Below are 14,223 nucleotides of genomic sequence, written 5' to 3' on the forward strand. Positions count from 1 at the left end.
GTGATCAGCTCACGACAAGAGTCAAGAAACACAAATTGCAAAGCTTCTTATACACTTCTTCTTGGGCTCTTTCCCCCCTCCTCTGTAAATGTGCACACGCAAGGGGGTCACAAGTACATATAAGGATCTTCCTGTGTCCGGTCCTGTGCATAAACACATGCTGACTCAGCAATGCTACCCCGGTAGCATCTTCCAGCAGCCTTGAGTGCCTGTTCTTTGTGCGTCAGACTGATAGCGTGATAGCGTCAGACAAGACAGTCATCCGGCCTTGATAGCTTAGTAGGGCATTCTGTCTGGCATACCCTTTGGCACACAGAGAGGCAAAGAGAGCAATGGGGGTGGGGGTGGCTAAGCCATGCACTTAGAATTATACTATAGGATCAGATTTAGCTCAATAACACAATTGGCAAACCTCTCCCTTCAGTATATGCGTTTGCTGAGGTAACGTGTAGTTCTGCCCTTTGCACATGCTTGAGAAATGATAAGTTTGTTAACGGATGTTTTTCTACTGTAGCTTTGTTGCACTGGGCTGTAAATTACCATTGTTTGTTGTGGAGGTGCAACAGTCTATGTTGTGAGCTCAAAGCTTGCAGTCATAGGAAGGGCTGTAGCTCTGTGATAGAACCTCTGCTTTGCACATAGCTGCCAAGTTATCCCTTATTTTAAGGGATTTTCCCTTATGCTGAATAAGCTTCCTCGCGAGAAAAGGGAAAACTTGGCAGCTATGGCTTTGCATGTAATAATAATAATAATAATAATAATAATAATAATAATAATAATAATAATAATTGTATATTGCCCTTCACCCTAAGATCCCAGGGTAGTTTACAACAGAAAAATACAAAATGAGAATGCAAAATACACCCTAAAACAAATACAAACCAATAACCCTAGTCACTACCACAAACACCATTTAAAAAGCCGTAATCAGCCCAATGCCGTTTTCACCTGGAACCGAAACATATGTAGCAAAGGCATCTGTTGAGCCACCTGGGGAGAGCATTCCACAAATGGGGAGCCACTGCAGAGAAGGCTCTTTCTCGTGTTGCCACTCTGGACCTCTCGAGATGGAGGCACATGAAGAAGACCTCAGTTGATGATTGCAGGGTTGGGGCCGGTTCATATGGGGAGAGGCAGTCTTTGAGAAACTGTGATCCTTAGTTGTTTAAGGCTTTATAGGTCAAATCCAGTACTGCTTCATTCCCCAATATACCCGTGTTCAGCTGGAAATGTCTCTTGCCCAAGAACCCTGGAGAGATGTTGCAAACTAATGCAGACGGAGGTAGATAAACCCAATGGTCTGACTCCACATAGGGTAGGTACTTATGGTCCCAATAGGTGCAGAGGTGGCATGGAGTTTGTGGTAAGGTACATTGGTTTTCAATTAAGTTTCCCATTTTGTAAATTGTGCACTTTCTGAGCACCAGTGCATACAAATTGTTTGCCGCAGCCAGAGCTAAAATAATGGGTTGCCAGGACACATAGGGTATATAACCTAGAAGCACAACCCAAAACCTCTGGTTGAAAGCCACACTGTGTAATCCAGCCAAAAGCCTTTCTATTATTAAGCATATTTTGAGTTTATAGGAACGTGGGCGCAATTTCACACACATTAGGAGTAGGTGTAGCCCTTTATACTAGAAATATGTTTTATGTTTATTCATTTCATATGTAAGTTAGTGTGTCTGCCATTCCTCCGATCTGCGGAAGATAGGCAATTCCCAAGTTATAGCCATAATTTGGAAGGAGTACTGAACTCCACTCTGATTCTAAAACCATCACAATTTCAACTAATACCAAATAATGCATAGTAACACCCATTCCTTAGATTGTATTTGGAAACGATTCTCTGAGTGTTTGTTGTTGTTTCATTTTTCATTTTTATTTTCTGTAATTGCGTAATAATTGCGTGTTATATGTTATAATAATAATAATAATAATAATAATAATAATAATAATAATAAGGACCCCCCCACCTTTCCCGTTTCCTCCTCTTCCACACACCAATATGACTCCTATGAAATTTAGTAGGGTCAGCACTTCTTGAATCCAGAGACTATTTGAATTGAAGTTTTATATTCAGGTTTTTATTTTGAACATTATGGGATCCTTGCTACTAAAACACAACAATATTTAAACTGCTCCCCTTTCATCCCAAAGGACAGAACCTTTTGCTTCTCAGTTTAAGATTTAAACAACAAACCCGCACAAATGTTTTTAGAAAATCAGAGTTTAGTTCGCATCTCGTTTCTTTTGCAGGTGTATCTGTCAGGCTTTACATAAAAAGGTGACTATTTTAGTGACCCACCAGTTGCAATATCTTCGGTCTGCAAACCAGATCCTAATTTTAAAGGAGGTAGGTAGAGATAAGATTGTTTCTAGCAAACTGACGGTGTGTTTGTTTGTTGGTTTATTTAGTTTGAACAATGTTACAACAATTTATAACACAGCTAAATCTGTTCCTGTTGGAATAGAATAATATAACAGTGTTGGGTGGTTGTTTTTATTTTAAAGATGAAAAGTTTTAAAGGGCAGAAGGAAAATAGTTTGTTCAGCCCTGGAGTGGCTTTGTAAATACAGAGGAAGCTGAAGTATCACAGCTAATTAGCATGTTGGTTTTCATTGCACTTTTAAAAGAAAAATTGAGTGGGGGTTTTCAGTAAACTCAACGAGATATACAAAATAGCGAGAGCACCAGTAAGAAAATTGTTATAAAACAGTGAAAATAATCTGAAGCCTAAAGTACAAATTATGGTTTGGGGTGGGTTTTTTAAAACTATTGTTCTATGACTTGCACCGAATTAAAAGAAATGTGAAAAGCATCAATTGAAGGTGTTTAGCTGCAGTTCTTAAAGCCATTAGTTTCATGTTCTTGGGGTAGTCCCATCGACTTTGTTTTTACCAATTCAGCTGGTTTAAAATTAGAAAGAAGAGGGGAGTAGAACTTGCTGCATTCTTCTGTTCTAAGCAAAATCTGCTCTTATTCCCTTATGGGGTACACAAGAGCCTTATTGGGTTCTCCATCGGTCGGAGAATATATAACAGAGGCCAACCAGAGAAGTTCGAGAAGCAAAGCTTTTATTTGCTGTTGCAACAGGGTCCTTCCCCTCACGCAGGAGAACAAGGAAGGAACCCAGAACAAAAGAGAACCTCCACTTTTATCAATTTCCCCATCACCAAGAAACGCCCCCAATACATCATTCCTACATCACAGCTATGTAATCAATACCTCACAAAAAGGAGGGTTCAAGGTAGAAATCTGAGCACTTTTGACACCTCTCCTAGTCCTCCTATCACCCCTCCCAGGTGTGAATTCCTAAACACAAAGAGAAATTAACATTTTTATAAGAGTTGATCACTGTCTTTTGTTCAGAGGAGTCTTCCATTGTGAATGAGATACCACTGACAGCGAATTATGGCTCCCAAGTTGCTAGTCATGTGGAAATGTGCGCATATGCTGATCCTTAAGCCTTCCTTAAGGCAGGGTTGAGTCCAAGCGGGAGGGGTGCGGGTCTCTGGAGTGGAGCAGAGGCGAAGAAGGTGGTGTTGCGAGGGATTCTGGGTAACTGCAGCTGTCAGGTTCGGTCACCCCTCTCTGCTCATTAGTAATGGTGTCCTGCAACCCCCCCCCCAATATTATTTTATAACAGTTGATTTTATAACACTAAGCACATCTCTAAAAAATCCCACTTGAAATTTAAGAGAATTACAGTAGAAGTTTTGTTAAGGGGTAGAGATTTTCAATCTGATAATCAGTCTGCATGATGAGTACAGAAAATAAGGTGATAACTAATTTAGGTGGCAATCTTACATAGAGTTTTCCAGCTGTAAATTTTTGGATTTGCTTCTCAGTTAAACATGCACAAGATTGTGCTGTTGCTAGACACACTTTCTTAGGAGTAATCTCTGACACGAAGAAAAAAGGAGGGCATTAATCCCAAACTACTGTCTGTAAAAACGATTTCCCTATTCTCCCCCCCCCCCATAAAAATACACCACCTATTTATTATTCCTGGATAGCTGGTTCTCATGCCATGCAAAGCCCTTGTTTGTTTTAAACCACGGTTTTAATTGTGTAAGTGCCCCCCTGTGGCTTTTAATGGGGGGATAAAGTATGGCTTTTAATGGGGAATAAAGTATGGCTTTTCATGGGATATGAACCTGGAACATGGTTTGTTAAACAAACCATAAATGGTAAGCCACAAACCTTGACAAGTCATAGGGAAGGTGTGCGGGAGACATGTTCATGATTAAGCCATAGTTTAAAATAAATGTGACATCTGAGTAGGGCTATTATTTCTCTCCAATTGTTTTTTAAAGGGATGGTGGTAAAGAGATTATCTGGACCAAGGCTTGACAAGAAGGGTAGTGATTTTCTATTATCTTCTGCTGGCTTCAGTGTAGCATTTGAATTTGCCAGTTGGCTTGTATTGCATGTCATCTAAGATTAGAGAGAGACCAGGAAATTATCTGCAGAGTGATAGGGTATCTGTTCTTCCTGCCTTGTTACTATTACCATAGAGAACCAGTGCAGACATCACGATAAGCCATTGTTGTTTATCAGGGTGGGAAGTGGTTTACAGTGAACCCCAGTTGTTTGCATTCCTCGCTCCCAGCTCTCCTCTCTCCAGCGGCCTCGGGGAGAAGAAGGGAAGCATTTTTCTTCAGCTTTTGATTAAGTACAGTTTAGCGTCACATCCAAACAATAGTTAATCTTAACAATGGTTAGTTTAAAAGGAGTCTGTTTTCAGATCCGTGGTTTGAAATTGACTTGGATGTTCCAAACAAAGCATAGTTAAGATTAACCATGCATTTGTTGGCTTAGCTGGCACGACAAGTTGTAGCTAATAATAAAAAAGGAACTCCTTACATTAGCTGGGGAGAGTACATGAGCTCAAGGCTCGCTGTGGCTCGTGCCCATCGTGATAAACCATGGCTTATTTTGTTGTCCTGATTATTTCAAAACTTCAAAAACGGGCAAAGAAATGATGCAATTTTCGTCCTCTTTGAAAATAACTACGGTATATGAAAAGAACTCCTAATACCTTACTTGGGGGGGTGCATGGGGTGTTAGGAGAAGGGTGGCACCTCTGGTGGGGGACGCATTGTGTTCCTTCTGGGGTAGTTTGTCCACCTTTGGTGCCCACCCTGGGTTCAGTTTCACCTGTGGCTCCTAGAAACTATCATCATGTGATAGCAGCCACACCCCAGGAACGGTTTTGACTGGCCAACCCAACCAGCTGAGGGTAGTTGTTGAGTCCCAAGCCCTCGGTGAATAAGGGCTTCCCTTGCATTTGAAGATAGGGTCTGGTGGATTGAATGGACGACACCAATAGTGGGTCCAACAGTCAAGAAGGTGGTTTCTGCATGTGCTGTAGAGGGAAGTGAGGGGCAGGTGAGGCTTGTCAGCCTGGGAAGGTCTCCCATCTAGAAGGAAAACTCTGGTCCAAACCTCCACTGCCTTGTGAGATATCTTCACGAGAAGAAAAGGCTGAGGAGTAAACCCCATACGAATCTGGAGTAGAGTGCCTAAGGCGGTTAGATGGGGTAGGGGCATCTCCTTCCAGCAATTCCTGCAGCCAAGCTCGTGCCAAACGTATTGTTCTGCAAGGCTGAGGGCACCCCAGGACCTCTGTACACACTGCTCAGGCTTCTGCCCCAAGCAGGTCACTTCAGTGCTGCTAATGCAGCAGTTTAACATTATTATTAGTATTAGTATTAGTATTATTAGTATTATTTAGATATATATGCCACCCTTTATCAAAAGACCTCAGGGCAGTTCACAGGATAAAATATAAGGTAAAAAGACAAGTACAGTGGAACCTCGACTTACATCCGTCTCTTCTCGCGGCCGTTCCAAGTTGCGACTGCGGCAAACCCGGAAACACAAGGTTTGCCGCGATTCGCACATGCGCAAAAGCGGCTTCTGCCACCTGCACATGCGCACAAGGGGCAGCGGCCACTTGCGCATGCGCAGAAACGCTCCATCGCCGAATGCGCCCGTGTACAACGACACCTCTACTGGCGTCCGGTTTCGCCCAGCCGACGGGCCTCCAGAACAGATTATGATTGCAAGTAGAGGTTCCACTGTAAATAGTTAGAAGGAAAGCAACAAAACAATAACCCCTCCCTTCCCTCCATCCCTGGAGGACCACTCCATTGTCTCTCAAGACAGACGGGTGCCAACAACCTAACTTAGAGAAAAGAAATGATGATACATGGTTGTTGATTTACAATTTGTTAACTATGCCTTTCATTTTAATGTTTGCAGTAAATACTCGAAGGCGGTTTTCATTAAAAAAATTAAAAATCATGTTCCTGTTACCATAATGCTTTTGGGAGTCAACAATGTATCACGTTAGACTGTAGAATTATCTAAGTTATTTGAGACATAAATTTGTTCACTTTCTGAATATTATTCGCATTATGCGACTCTGTTTTTTTTACTTCTAGGGTAAGGAGGTTGGGAAGGGCACTTACTCAGACTTCCTGAGTTCTGGAATAGATTTTGCTTCTGTTTTGAAAAAATCTGAAGCCGATGACCAGCTACCAGTTCCAGGAACTCCTGGCCACCGGTTATCTAGAATCCGAACATTTTCTCAGTCTTCTGTGTGGTCAATGGAATCTTCAGTGCAGTCACAGAAAGATGGGTCTGCAGAACCTCCCTCTGTGAGTACATTAGATATACTTAAATAGTTATATATATAAAAATGATATCCCATTGTGCTGGGGATGGAAAAGTGACATTTTCAGTTTCTCATTTTCCCAGGCTAATGTTCAGTTCACCCCATTTCTGTCTCGGTTTGATATTTTTAAATAAACCTAGAATAAAAATGGTATTCATTTTCACGCACATTTCTCCTTATCTTGTTCATTTCGATACCTTAAGGACTGCCTCTCCCTATACAACCTGGACCTTGAGCTTGTTATCTGAGGCCCTTCTCTATGTCCCTCTGAGAGTTTGGAGGGTGGCAACATGAGAACGGGCCTTTTCTATGTTGGTTCCTCCTCTGTGGAATGCTCCGCCCCCCATTTTTGCAAGCATTTTTGGGTCGAAGAACAGCAGTACATTTCAGTTCACATATTGGTTTGGGAAGCGCAGGTTCATTTTGCATTGAAACGTGAACCTAACTTCTCTCCATTCCTGTATCATGCGAGCTGTGAAACCAGCCAAGATGCCACAATTAAATGTTGGTTCCCATTACGTGCAGCTGAGAAAACATGGATAATAACTTCTAAATATGCTAGGGTATGAAGCCGTGGCTTTACAAGTTCCATTATCAACTCTTGCTTGTTTGAAAACTCAAGTTTCTGTGGCTGACTATGGGTTCCTGGCTTGTTTAAAAAGGTAAAGGGGCCCCTGACCATCAGGTCCAGTCGTGTCCGACTCTGGGGTTGCGGCGCTCATCTCGCTCTAGAGGCCGAGGGAGCCAGCGTTTGTCCGCAGACAGCTTCTGGGTCATGTGGCCAGCATGACAAAGCTGCTTCTGGCGAACCAGAGCAGCACACGGAAATGCCGTTTACCTTCCCGCTGGAGCGGTCCCTATTTATCTACTTGCACTTTGATGTGCTTTCGAACCGCTAGGTGGGCAGGAGCTGGGACCGAGCAACGGGAGCTCACCCCGTCGCAGGGATTCGAACCGCCGACCTTCTGATCAGCAAGCTCTAGACTCTGTGGTTTAACCCACAGCGCCACCTGGCTTGTTTACCTGCTCACAATAAGGCAGGACTGAAATGACGGAATGCTTGTGCATAGAGTATTTCACTGTGTGAACGTGGTCAATATGTGTCATGCTATGGATTGTGAATGCCATGGAGTTTGTGCATATTTCAGATCAAAATCTTTAATGCCAAATCTGTAATAGCTGCCCTGGACTCCTCTGGGAGGAAGACCAGGACAGAAATTTAATTGGAACATGAAGCAGAACATTTTCATGGCTGCTGTAATGCATGTTCCACTTATACAGTCCTTCTTGTTATTAAGCTGTCCTTATTGAAGTGTATTTTTTAATATGCAGATGTGTCAAATGGTTAAAAGTATTAATCAGCTATTTTTTTTTCAATCTCTTGACAAACACAATATTGCCACGTCAGAAACTGGTTTTCTAAATTTACCTGGATGCTTTGTGCCTCACTCCCTTGAAAGAAGTGGTCTAATTTGTTTATTTCTGATTTTAATCAAAAATAAGGCTTTAAATATTCAACCCTGGCGATCAATGGGGTGACCCATGTCGTAGCCAGATCGCCCTCACATCCAATATTCAGTTTTACTGCATAATATTATAGCAGTTAGGAATTTAATGACTTCTGCCTCTTTGGGTTTTTTTTTTTTTTTAGATTGCATCATTGCTCTTAGACTTATGCCCAGTTCTTTAACAAGCGCAGTTGTAGCTCTGGCATTTTCTTAGGCTTCTCTTCGAATAGCCATTATAACAATATTTCCTTACGCATTCTCTGCCCTGCAGATGGAACCTGCTCTAACAGCCTTGCCAGAGGAAAGCCGCTCGGAAGGGAAAATCAGCTTTAGCATTTATAAGAAGTATTTTGCTGCTGGGACAAATTATTTTGTAATTTTTATTCTTTTGCTCCTCAACATTTTGGCACAGGTACGGTATTTGGCATCGGTGAAAGCATTATGGATGATGTGTGCTTATAGCATTTCGGCATATGTGACTTCCTACTGTGTGTGAAAAATATTTATATTGTTGGCAAGAAATAGCTGAACTCTTTTCAAACATATCAGAGGTTTCCCCTTTGAATTAAACGGGATTGGAAACCAGCTAGAGGCCTATTTAGTTCCATTAACTTCAATGGGATTTAATTCAACCGAAGTTTATAGACTTATTCACTTGCGTCATGTCAGAAGCAGTTCATTCAGTAGTAGCGCTCTTACTCACCCCACCTCAGATTTGTGTGTGTGTGTGTGTATCCTACACAATACTACCAGTCTGTACTGAGCAGGGTTATACCATGCAAACTTCCTTACATCCTACTGCAAGCAACATGTTTGACTTCCAAATATTTTTGGCTATGGCGGCAAGAATATCAATAGGCCGTCCTTTTCCTTCTTAGAGTGCACATTGCTAAGCATAGGTGCTGTCTGGGGGCCCCAAGGGCCCCCCAAATTTTCAAGAAGGGGGCTGTCCCCCAATCCGCAGCAGCCAGCATGCTCACCTTAAGCGCATAGCCCACATGGCATACAAACATCACAAGTGCATGCCCCGTGGCACGTGTGTGATAGGTCAGCACATTGCATGACATGCGCACATGACGTCCGCACATCAAGAGGTGTGCCGATGTCACTCGTGCCCGTCGCGTGGTGCCGGCCCCCTCAGTCGCAGGGGCAAGGTGGCGCACTTGTTGCTAACTAAGGTTTGTGCAGCAAGATCATGTAACAATCTATGGGCCATTTTAGACAAAGCTCTAAGATGTAGCTTCTCCTATAATATGCTGGTAGAGAGGAATCGTGCTTATTCACCACACTGTGGGTTATGAGTATGTTAGCTTGTTGAATTTTCAGAATCTGCTGTACGATTTGGACCTACCTGCGTGCACACACACACACACACACACATTCTGGCCAACGTTCAAATGTTTGGTGGTCCAGGAATGAGACAGTCATCCTTGATAAGTGGCTGTGATCCAGATGTCCAGCTGTACATTTACAGTCTGAGAAGCTCTCTTGCAGCCAGGCCACTAATAGAACTCTGTTCTACAATTACCCAATTCCCTGAATAATACTTGAGGAGATCTAGTTTTCTTGTACTTTTTTGGGGGGGCACATTTTCTAGGATAATACATACTTGGTACTAAAAAGACCCCCCCCCCCAAAATATGGCTTGCAGCAGTTGAAATATCATTGCTATTAAAACTGGAAAGACTTTTTAAAAAACACACCCCCAAATAAAGCAGAAAACACATTGTTTAATTCTGTTTATTTTTTAAATATAATTTTTATTAAATTTTCTGTTTTACAATTTCAGATAAACATTTTACATCCTTAAAATATCAATGGCTTCCCTTCTTCTCTTTCCATGGTTCATTTTGCATACCTTATATCCCTGCATATTTTGCAAAAACTATACCAATCAGTTTTCCATTATTACATCCATCAAAACTTATTTCCACTGTTGAATTTACCTTAATGCTGCCAGCGTTTTCAGCTGTACACAGTTATTTCCCATGTATTCAATAAAGGTTTTCCAGTCTTCTTTAAACGTGTGTTCTTCTGGTTCTCTGATTCTATATGTTAAGTCTGCAAGTTGTGCAAATTCTATCCAATGAAGTTGCCAATCTTCTTTAGTTGGGACCCCGCTCATTTTCCATTTTGGGGCTAATTCTGTTTGTTTCATTCTGTTTGTTCAAGGTTGCCTATGTGCTGCAGGACTGGTGGCTTTCTTATTGGTGAGTTGCTATTCTAAAATCTTTTAGAGCTCAATCCTAAGTAGGGAAGGTTGGAGAGTCGCTCCATTTCCATGGTTGCACTGGCCAGGGTGGGAGTTGGGGGAGCACACCTGCCTTCCTCCCTCTCGCAGTTATCTCCCCCCTTCAATTCTCTCCCACTCCAGGTTCCAATATGGGGGTGGGGTGGGGAATTGTCCCACCAGTTTCAGGCTTGAGGGGGTAGGGGGCTGACCCTGGTGCCTTTCCATCAAAATGAAGGGGCGTTGGATTCCCTTGAATGCCATATTTCAAAGACTACCACCAGCTATCCTGGTGGGAATACAGCAATCGGTAGATCTACCTGATTTTATGGATCCATTTCAATTGGGGTTTAGGCCTGGTTTTGGCACAAAAACTGCTTTGGTTGCCCTGTATGTAGACCGATCCTGGTCCAACTGCACTGGCTACCAATTAGTTTCTGGGCCCAATTCATAGTGCTGGTTTTGACCTATAAAGCCTTAAATGGCGCAGGACCACAATACCTCAAGGACCACCTCTTTCCATATGAACCTACCTGGACCCTGAGATCATCTTCTGAGGCCCTCCTTCGTGTGCCTTCTCCTCGAGAGGTCCCAAGGGTGGCAACACGAGAACAGGCCTTCTCTGTAGTGGCTCCCCGTCTGTGGAATGCTCTCCCCAGGGAAGTTTACCTGATGCCTTCATTACACACCTTTAGGTGCCAGGCAAAAATGTTCCTTTTTAACCAGGCCTTTGGTTGATCTGATTGACATCCTATGCCCTTTATAAATTTTTTTTTGGGGGGGGACTATTGGGCTGTTGGGGCATGTGCAGAGTGCTCATTCAACACACCAGCAGAATGTGCCAATGGAACACAAAAACACCAGACAGTTCTAGGTAGGGTCAGTCCCTTGACTGACAGCATAATACAGTCCCACAGTTTGAAGGTTACCTACAGTTGTGGCGCTGTGGGTTAAACCACAGAGCCTAGGGCTTGCCGATCAGAAGGTCGGCGGTTCGAATCCTGGCAATGGGGTGAGCTCCCGTTGCTCGGTCCCAGCTCCTGCCAACCTAGCAGTTTGAAAGCACATCAAAGTGCAAGTAGATAAATAGGTACCGCTACAGCGGGAAGGTAAACGGCATTTCCGTGTGCTGCTCTGGTTTGCCAGAAGCGGCTTAGTCATGCTGGCCACATGACCTGGAAGCTGTACGCTGGCTCCCTTGCCCAATAAAGCGAGAAGAGCGCTGCAACCCCAGAGTCGGTCACGACTGGACCTGATGGTCAGGGGTCCCTTTACCTTTACTTTTTACAGTTGTAATATACTGTGTGTTCTGCTCAGTCTCGCTTTGCTGGAACGTGTCATTTTGCTCAAATCCTCCCCAAGGACAAGGACAGGCTGCCATTTCCAAGTTTCATCTAGGCAGGCATAGGAAACCTTGTCTCTCCAGATGTTTTGGAACTACAACTCCCATGATCCCTAGCTAACAGGGTCAGTGGTTAGGGGTCACTGCAAGAGCCTATGAGTCTATGGCTCAGTGCTACAGGTTGCGCTGCTTTGAGACCAGAGTCCTAGGTTCATTTTTGCATTGATAAGGATCTTGGGTAAAAGACCTCTGCTTGAGACTTTGGAGAAGCATTGAAAGTTGGAGCATCTGTTATTGGGCTCGATGAATGAATGGCTTGTTGGAGAAAAGTGGTTTTATGCCTTTGTATGCCTCTTCCCTTCCAATCCTTGACTGCACGTACTATTGCATGGCAAAGATCCTTGTTAGATATGCTTAACAAACTTATTTATTTATTTATTTATAAATTAGCGTATACTACTGTATCATTAAAAGTATTGAAGCTGTTTACAGCAATACCTATAATGAAAATGTGTAAAATTTCATAGAACTATAGAATCAAGTACTTACCGCACAATTCTGCAGATCTTAAGGTTTTATTTACATATGAAAAGAGAAGCTTTTGAAGACTTCCTTTAAAACAACCTAAAGATGTGTGGATTTAGTGTATTTCTGAATACCTGATGCTAGGGATTAAGGTTTAACCTAACCTGGGGAGAAAACAGCAAAGATGCGATGAAGAGAGCACAGCAGAGGTTATACTTTCTCTCAAAGGATCTGTTGACAGCATTTTACCATTGTACTGTTAGAGTGTATCAACTTAGGTCTGTGCGTGTGGTTCGGGAGCTGCACAGCCAGGGAAAATACAATGCCGTCCAGGGTTGTAAAGACTGCGGAGGGAATAATTGGGTGCACTCTTCCCACCTTGGATCAAATCTATGCTTCCAGGTGGCATAAGAAATTTGCAGAGAGCGCAGGATATTGCGCACCCCGGAAATGATCTCTTTTAGCTTCTGCCTTCTGGAAGAAGGTACAGGGTTATGAAGACTAGGACTAGCTGTCTGAGGAACAGTTTCTATCCAAATGCGATTATGGTTTTAAATGCAGTGTAAAGTAGTATTTATGGGGGTATGTTGTATTTAATTATGGGGTATCAGAGTCTGGGGGGGAGCTAATCAGGATGGGATAGCAGGCTTGTTGGTTTTGAATGTCTGATGTAGAGTTTTTTCAATTTCGTTGTTTTGTATGGGACAATGACAATAAAGATAATCTATATCTATCTATCTATCTATCTATCTATCTATCTATCTATCTATCTATCTATCTATCTATGTGTCTATCTATGTGTCTATCTAATCTGTTTCCTTCAGGTCTTCAGTAGGCTTTCCAGAAGCTAGATTCAATCCTTCTGTTATGTACTTAAGCACATTTAAATTATTTTCTTTCCACTCCTTTTGATGATTATATAGGGCTAATGAACAAGTAAAGCTGAATGTTACTATGGAGGGGAGCACTGAAAACAATGTGACGAAAACTCTTGACCTTGGCTGGTATTTAGGAATGTACGGAGGTAAAAAAACACACCATTTAAAACCATTATTGTTATGTTTTGCAGCATGATGTCTTAAGTAGCAACAGGCCCCAAACGTCCGTCCCCCCACAGTATTTTAGTTTTGTCATTACAGATTAGCAAGATGGTACATTGTTTTCTGATTAAAATAATTGACTCTAAGTTTTTTTTTAAAAAAAAACATTAGTAGAAAGGAGAGGTTTAATTTGTTTTCTGGATTTTGGAAGGGAAATCAGAAACGGAGTATTCAAAAAGTCATTCACCATAAGCATGTGGCTATTGTCTCCCCAAATGGATTGTCCTAGCTAAATCTTCAGCTCTAATAAGGACGGGCAGAAGGATTAGAGATTGATCCTCATTTTACTGCGCTCAGTTTCAATTTTGTTTTTTATTATAAAAAGATCAGCCTTTAAAAGCAACAACAGCAGCAACATGGATGTATTTTGATCTCAAGTGCTATAGCAAATTAACAAACTGCGAGGCGAAAAGCAGAAAGTGGCCTGCACAGAATATCAAGCTTTAGCATGCAGCTCAAGAGCTGGTGCAATGGATTAGGAGAGCAAACGTGGAAAAATAGGTTGTACTCAAAGCCGGCTGTAGCAGACAGGAGGCATCTGAGCTCTGAAACCATGGTTAAGAGATGAGGAGTGGACCTCAAGGCCTTGCGTTTCCATACCCCAGCCTCCCTTCTTGGATTCAAATTCTCCCTTTCTTCTGCCAGCCTTATCTGTGATAATCAGCACAAATTTTAAAGCAAATCACAGTACAGTTGTACCTTGCAAGTCGAACGGAATCCGTTCTGGTAGTCTGTTCCACTTCCAAAAAGTTTGGAAACCCAAGCGTGGCTTCTGATTGGCTGCAGGAAGCTTCTTTGGAAACCCCATCAGACGTTCGGATTCCAAAGAATG

At 42.5% G+C, this 14,223-nt stretch overlaps 1 protein-coding gene across 2 annotated transcripts in view; it reads left to right on the forward strand.

The window, feature by feature from the left end:
* Positions 1 to 14,223, forward strand: part of ABCC4 (ATP binding cassette subfamily C member 4 (PEL blood group)) — a 149,867-nt gene that overhangs the window by 40,070 nt on the left and 95,574 nt on the right. For both annotated transcript variants that reach the window (XM_035114283.3, XM_035114284.3), the window contains 5 exons: positions 2,260 to 2,356; positions 6,454 to 6,669; positions 8,466 to 8,606; positions 10,367 to 10,404; positions 13,215 to 13,315. In XM_035114283.3, the coding sequence (XP_034970174.1) occupies positions 2,260 to 2,356; positions 6,454 to 6,669; positions 8,466 to 8,606; positions 10,367 to 10,404; positions 13,215 to 13,315 (593 nt within the window). The remainder of the gene's footprint in view (positions 1 to 2,259; positions 2,357 to 6,453; positions 6,670 to 8,465; positions 8,607 to 10,366; positions 10,405 to 13,214; positions 13,316 to 14,223) is intronic.

Source organism: Zootoca vivipara, chromosome 4 (genome assembly GCF_965207765.1).
Source record: "Zootoca vivipara chromosome 4, rZooViv2.hap1.1, whole genome shotgun sequence".
Lineage (NCBI taxonomy): Eukaryota > Metazoa > Chordata > Lepidosauria > Squamata > Lacertidae > Zootoca > Zootoca vivipara.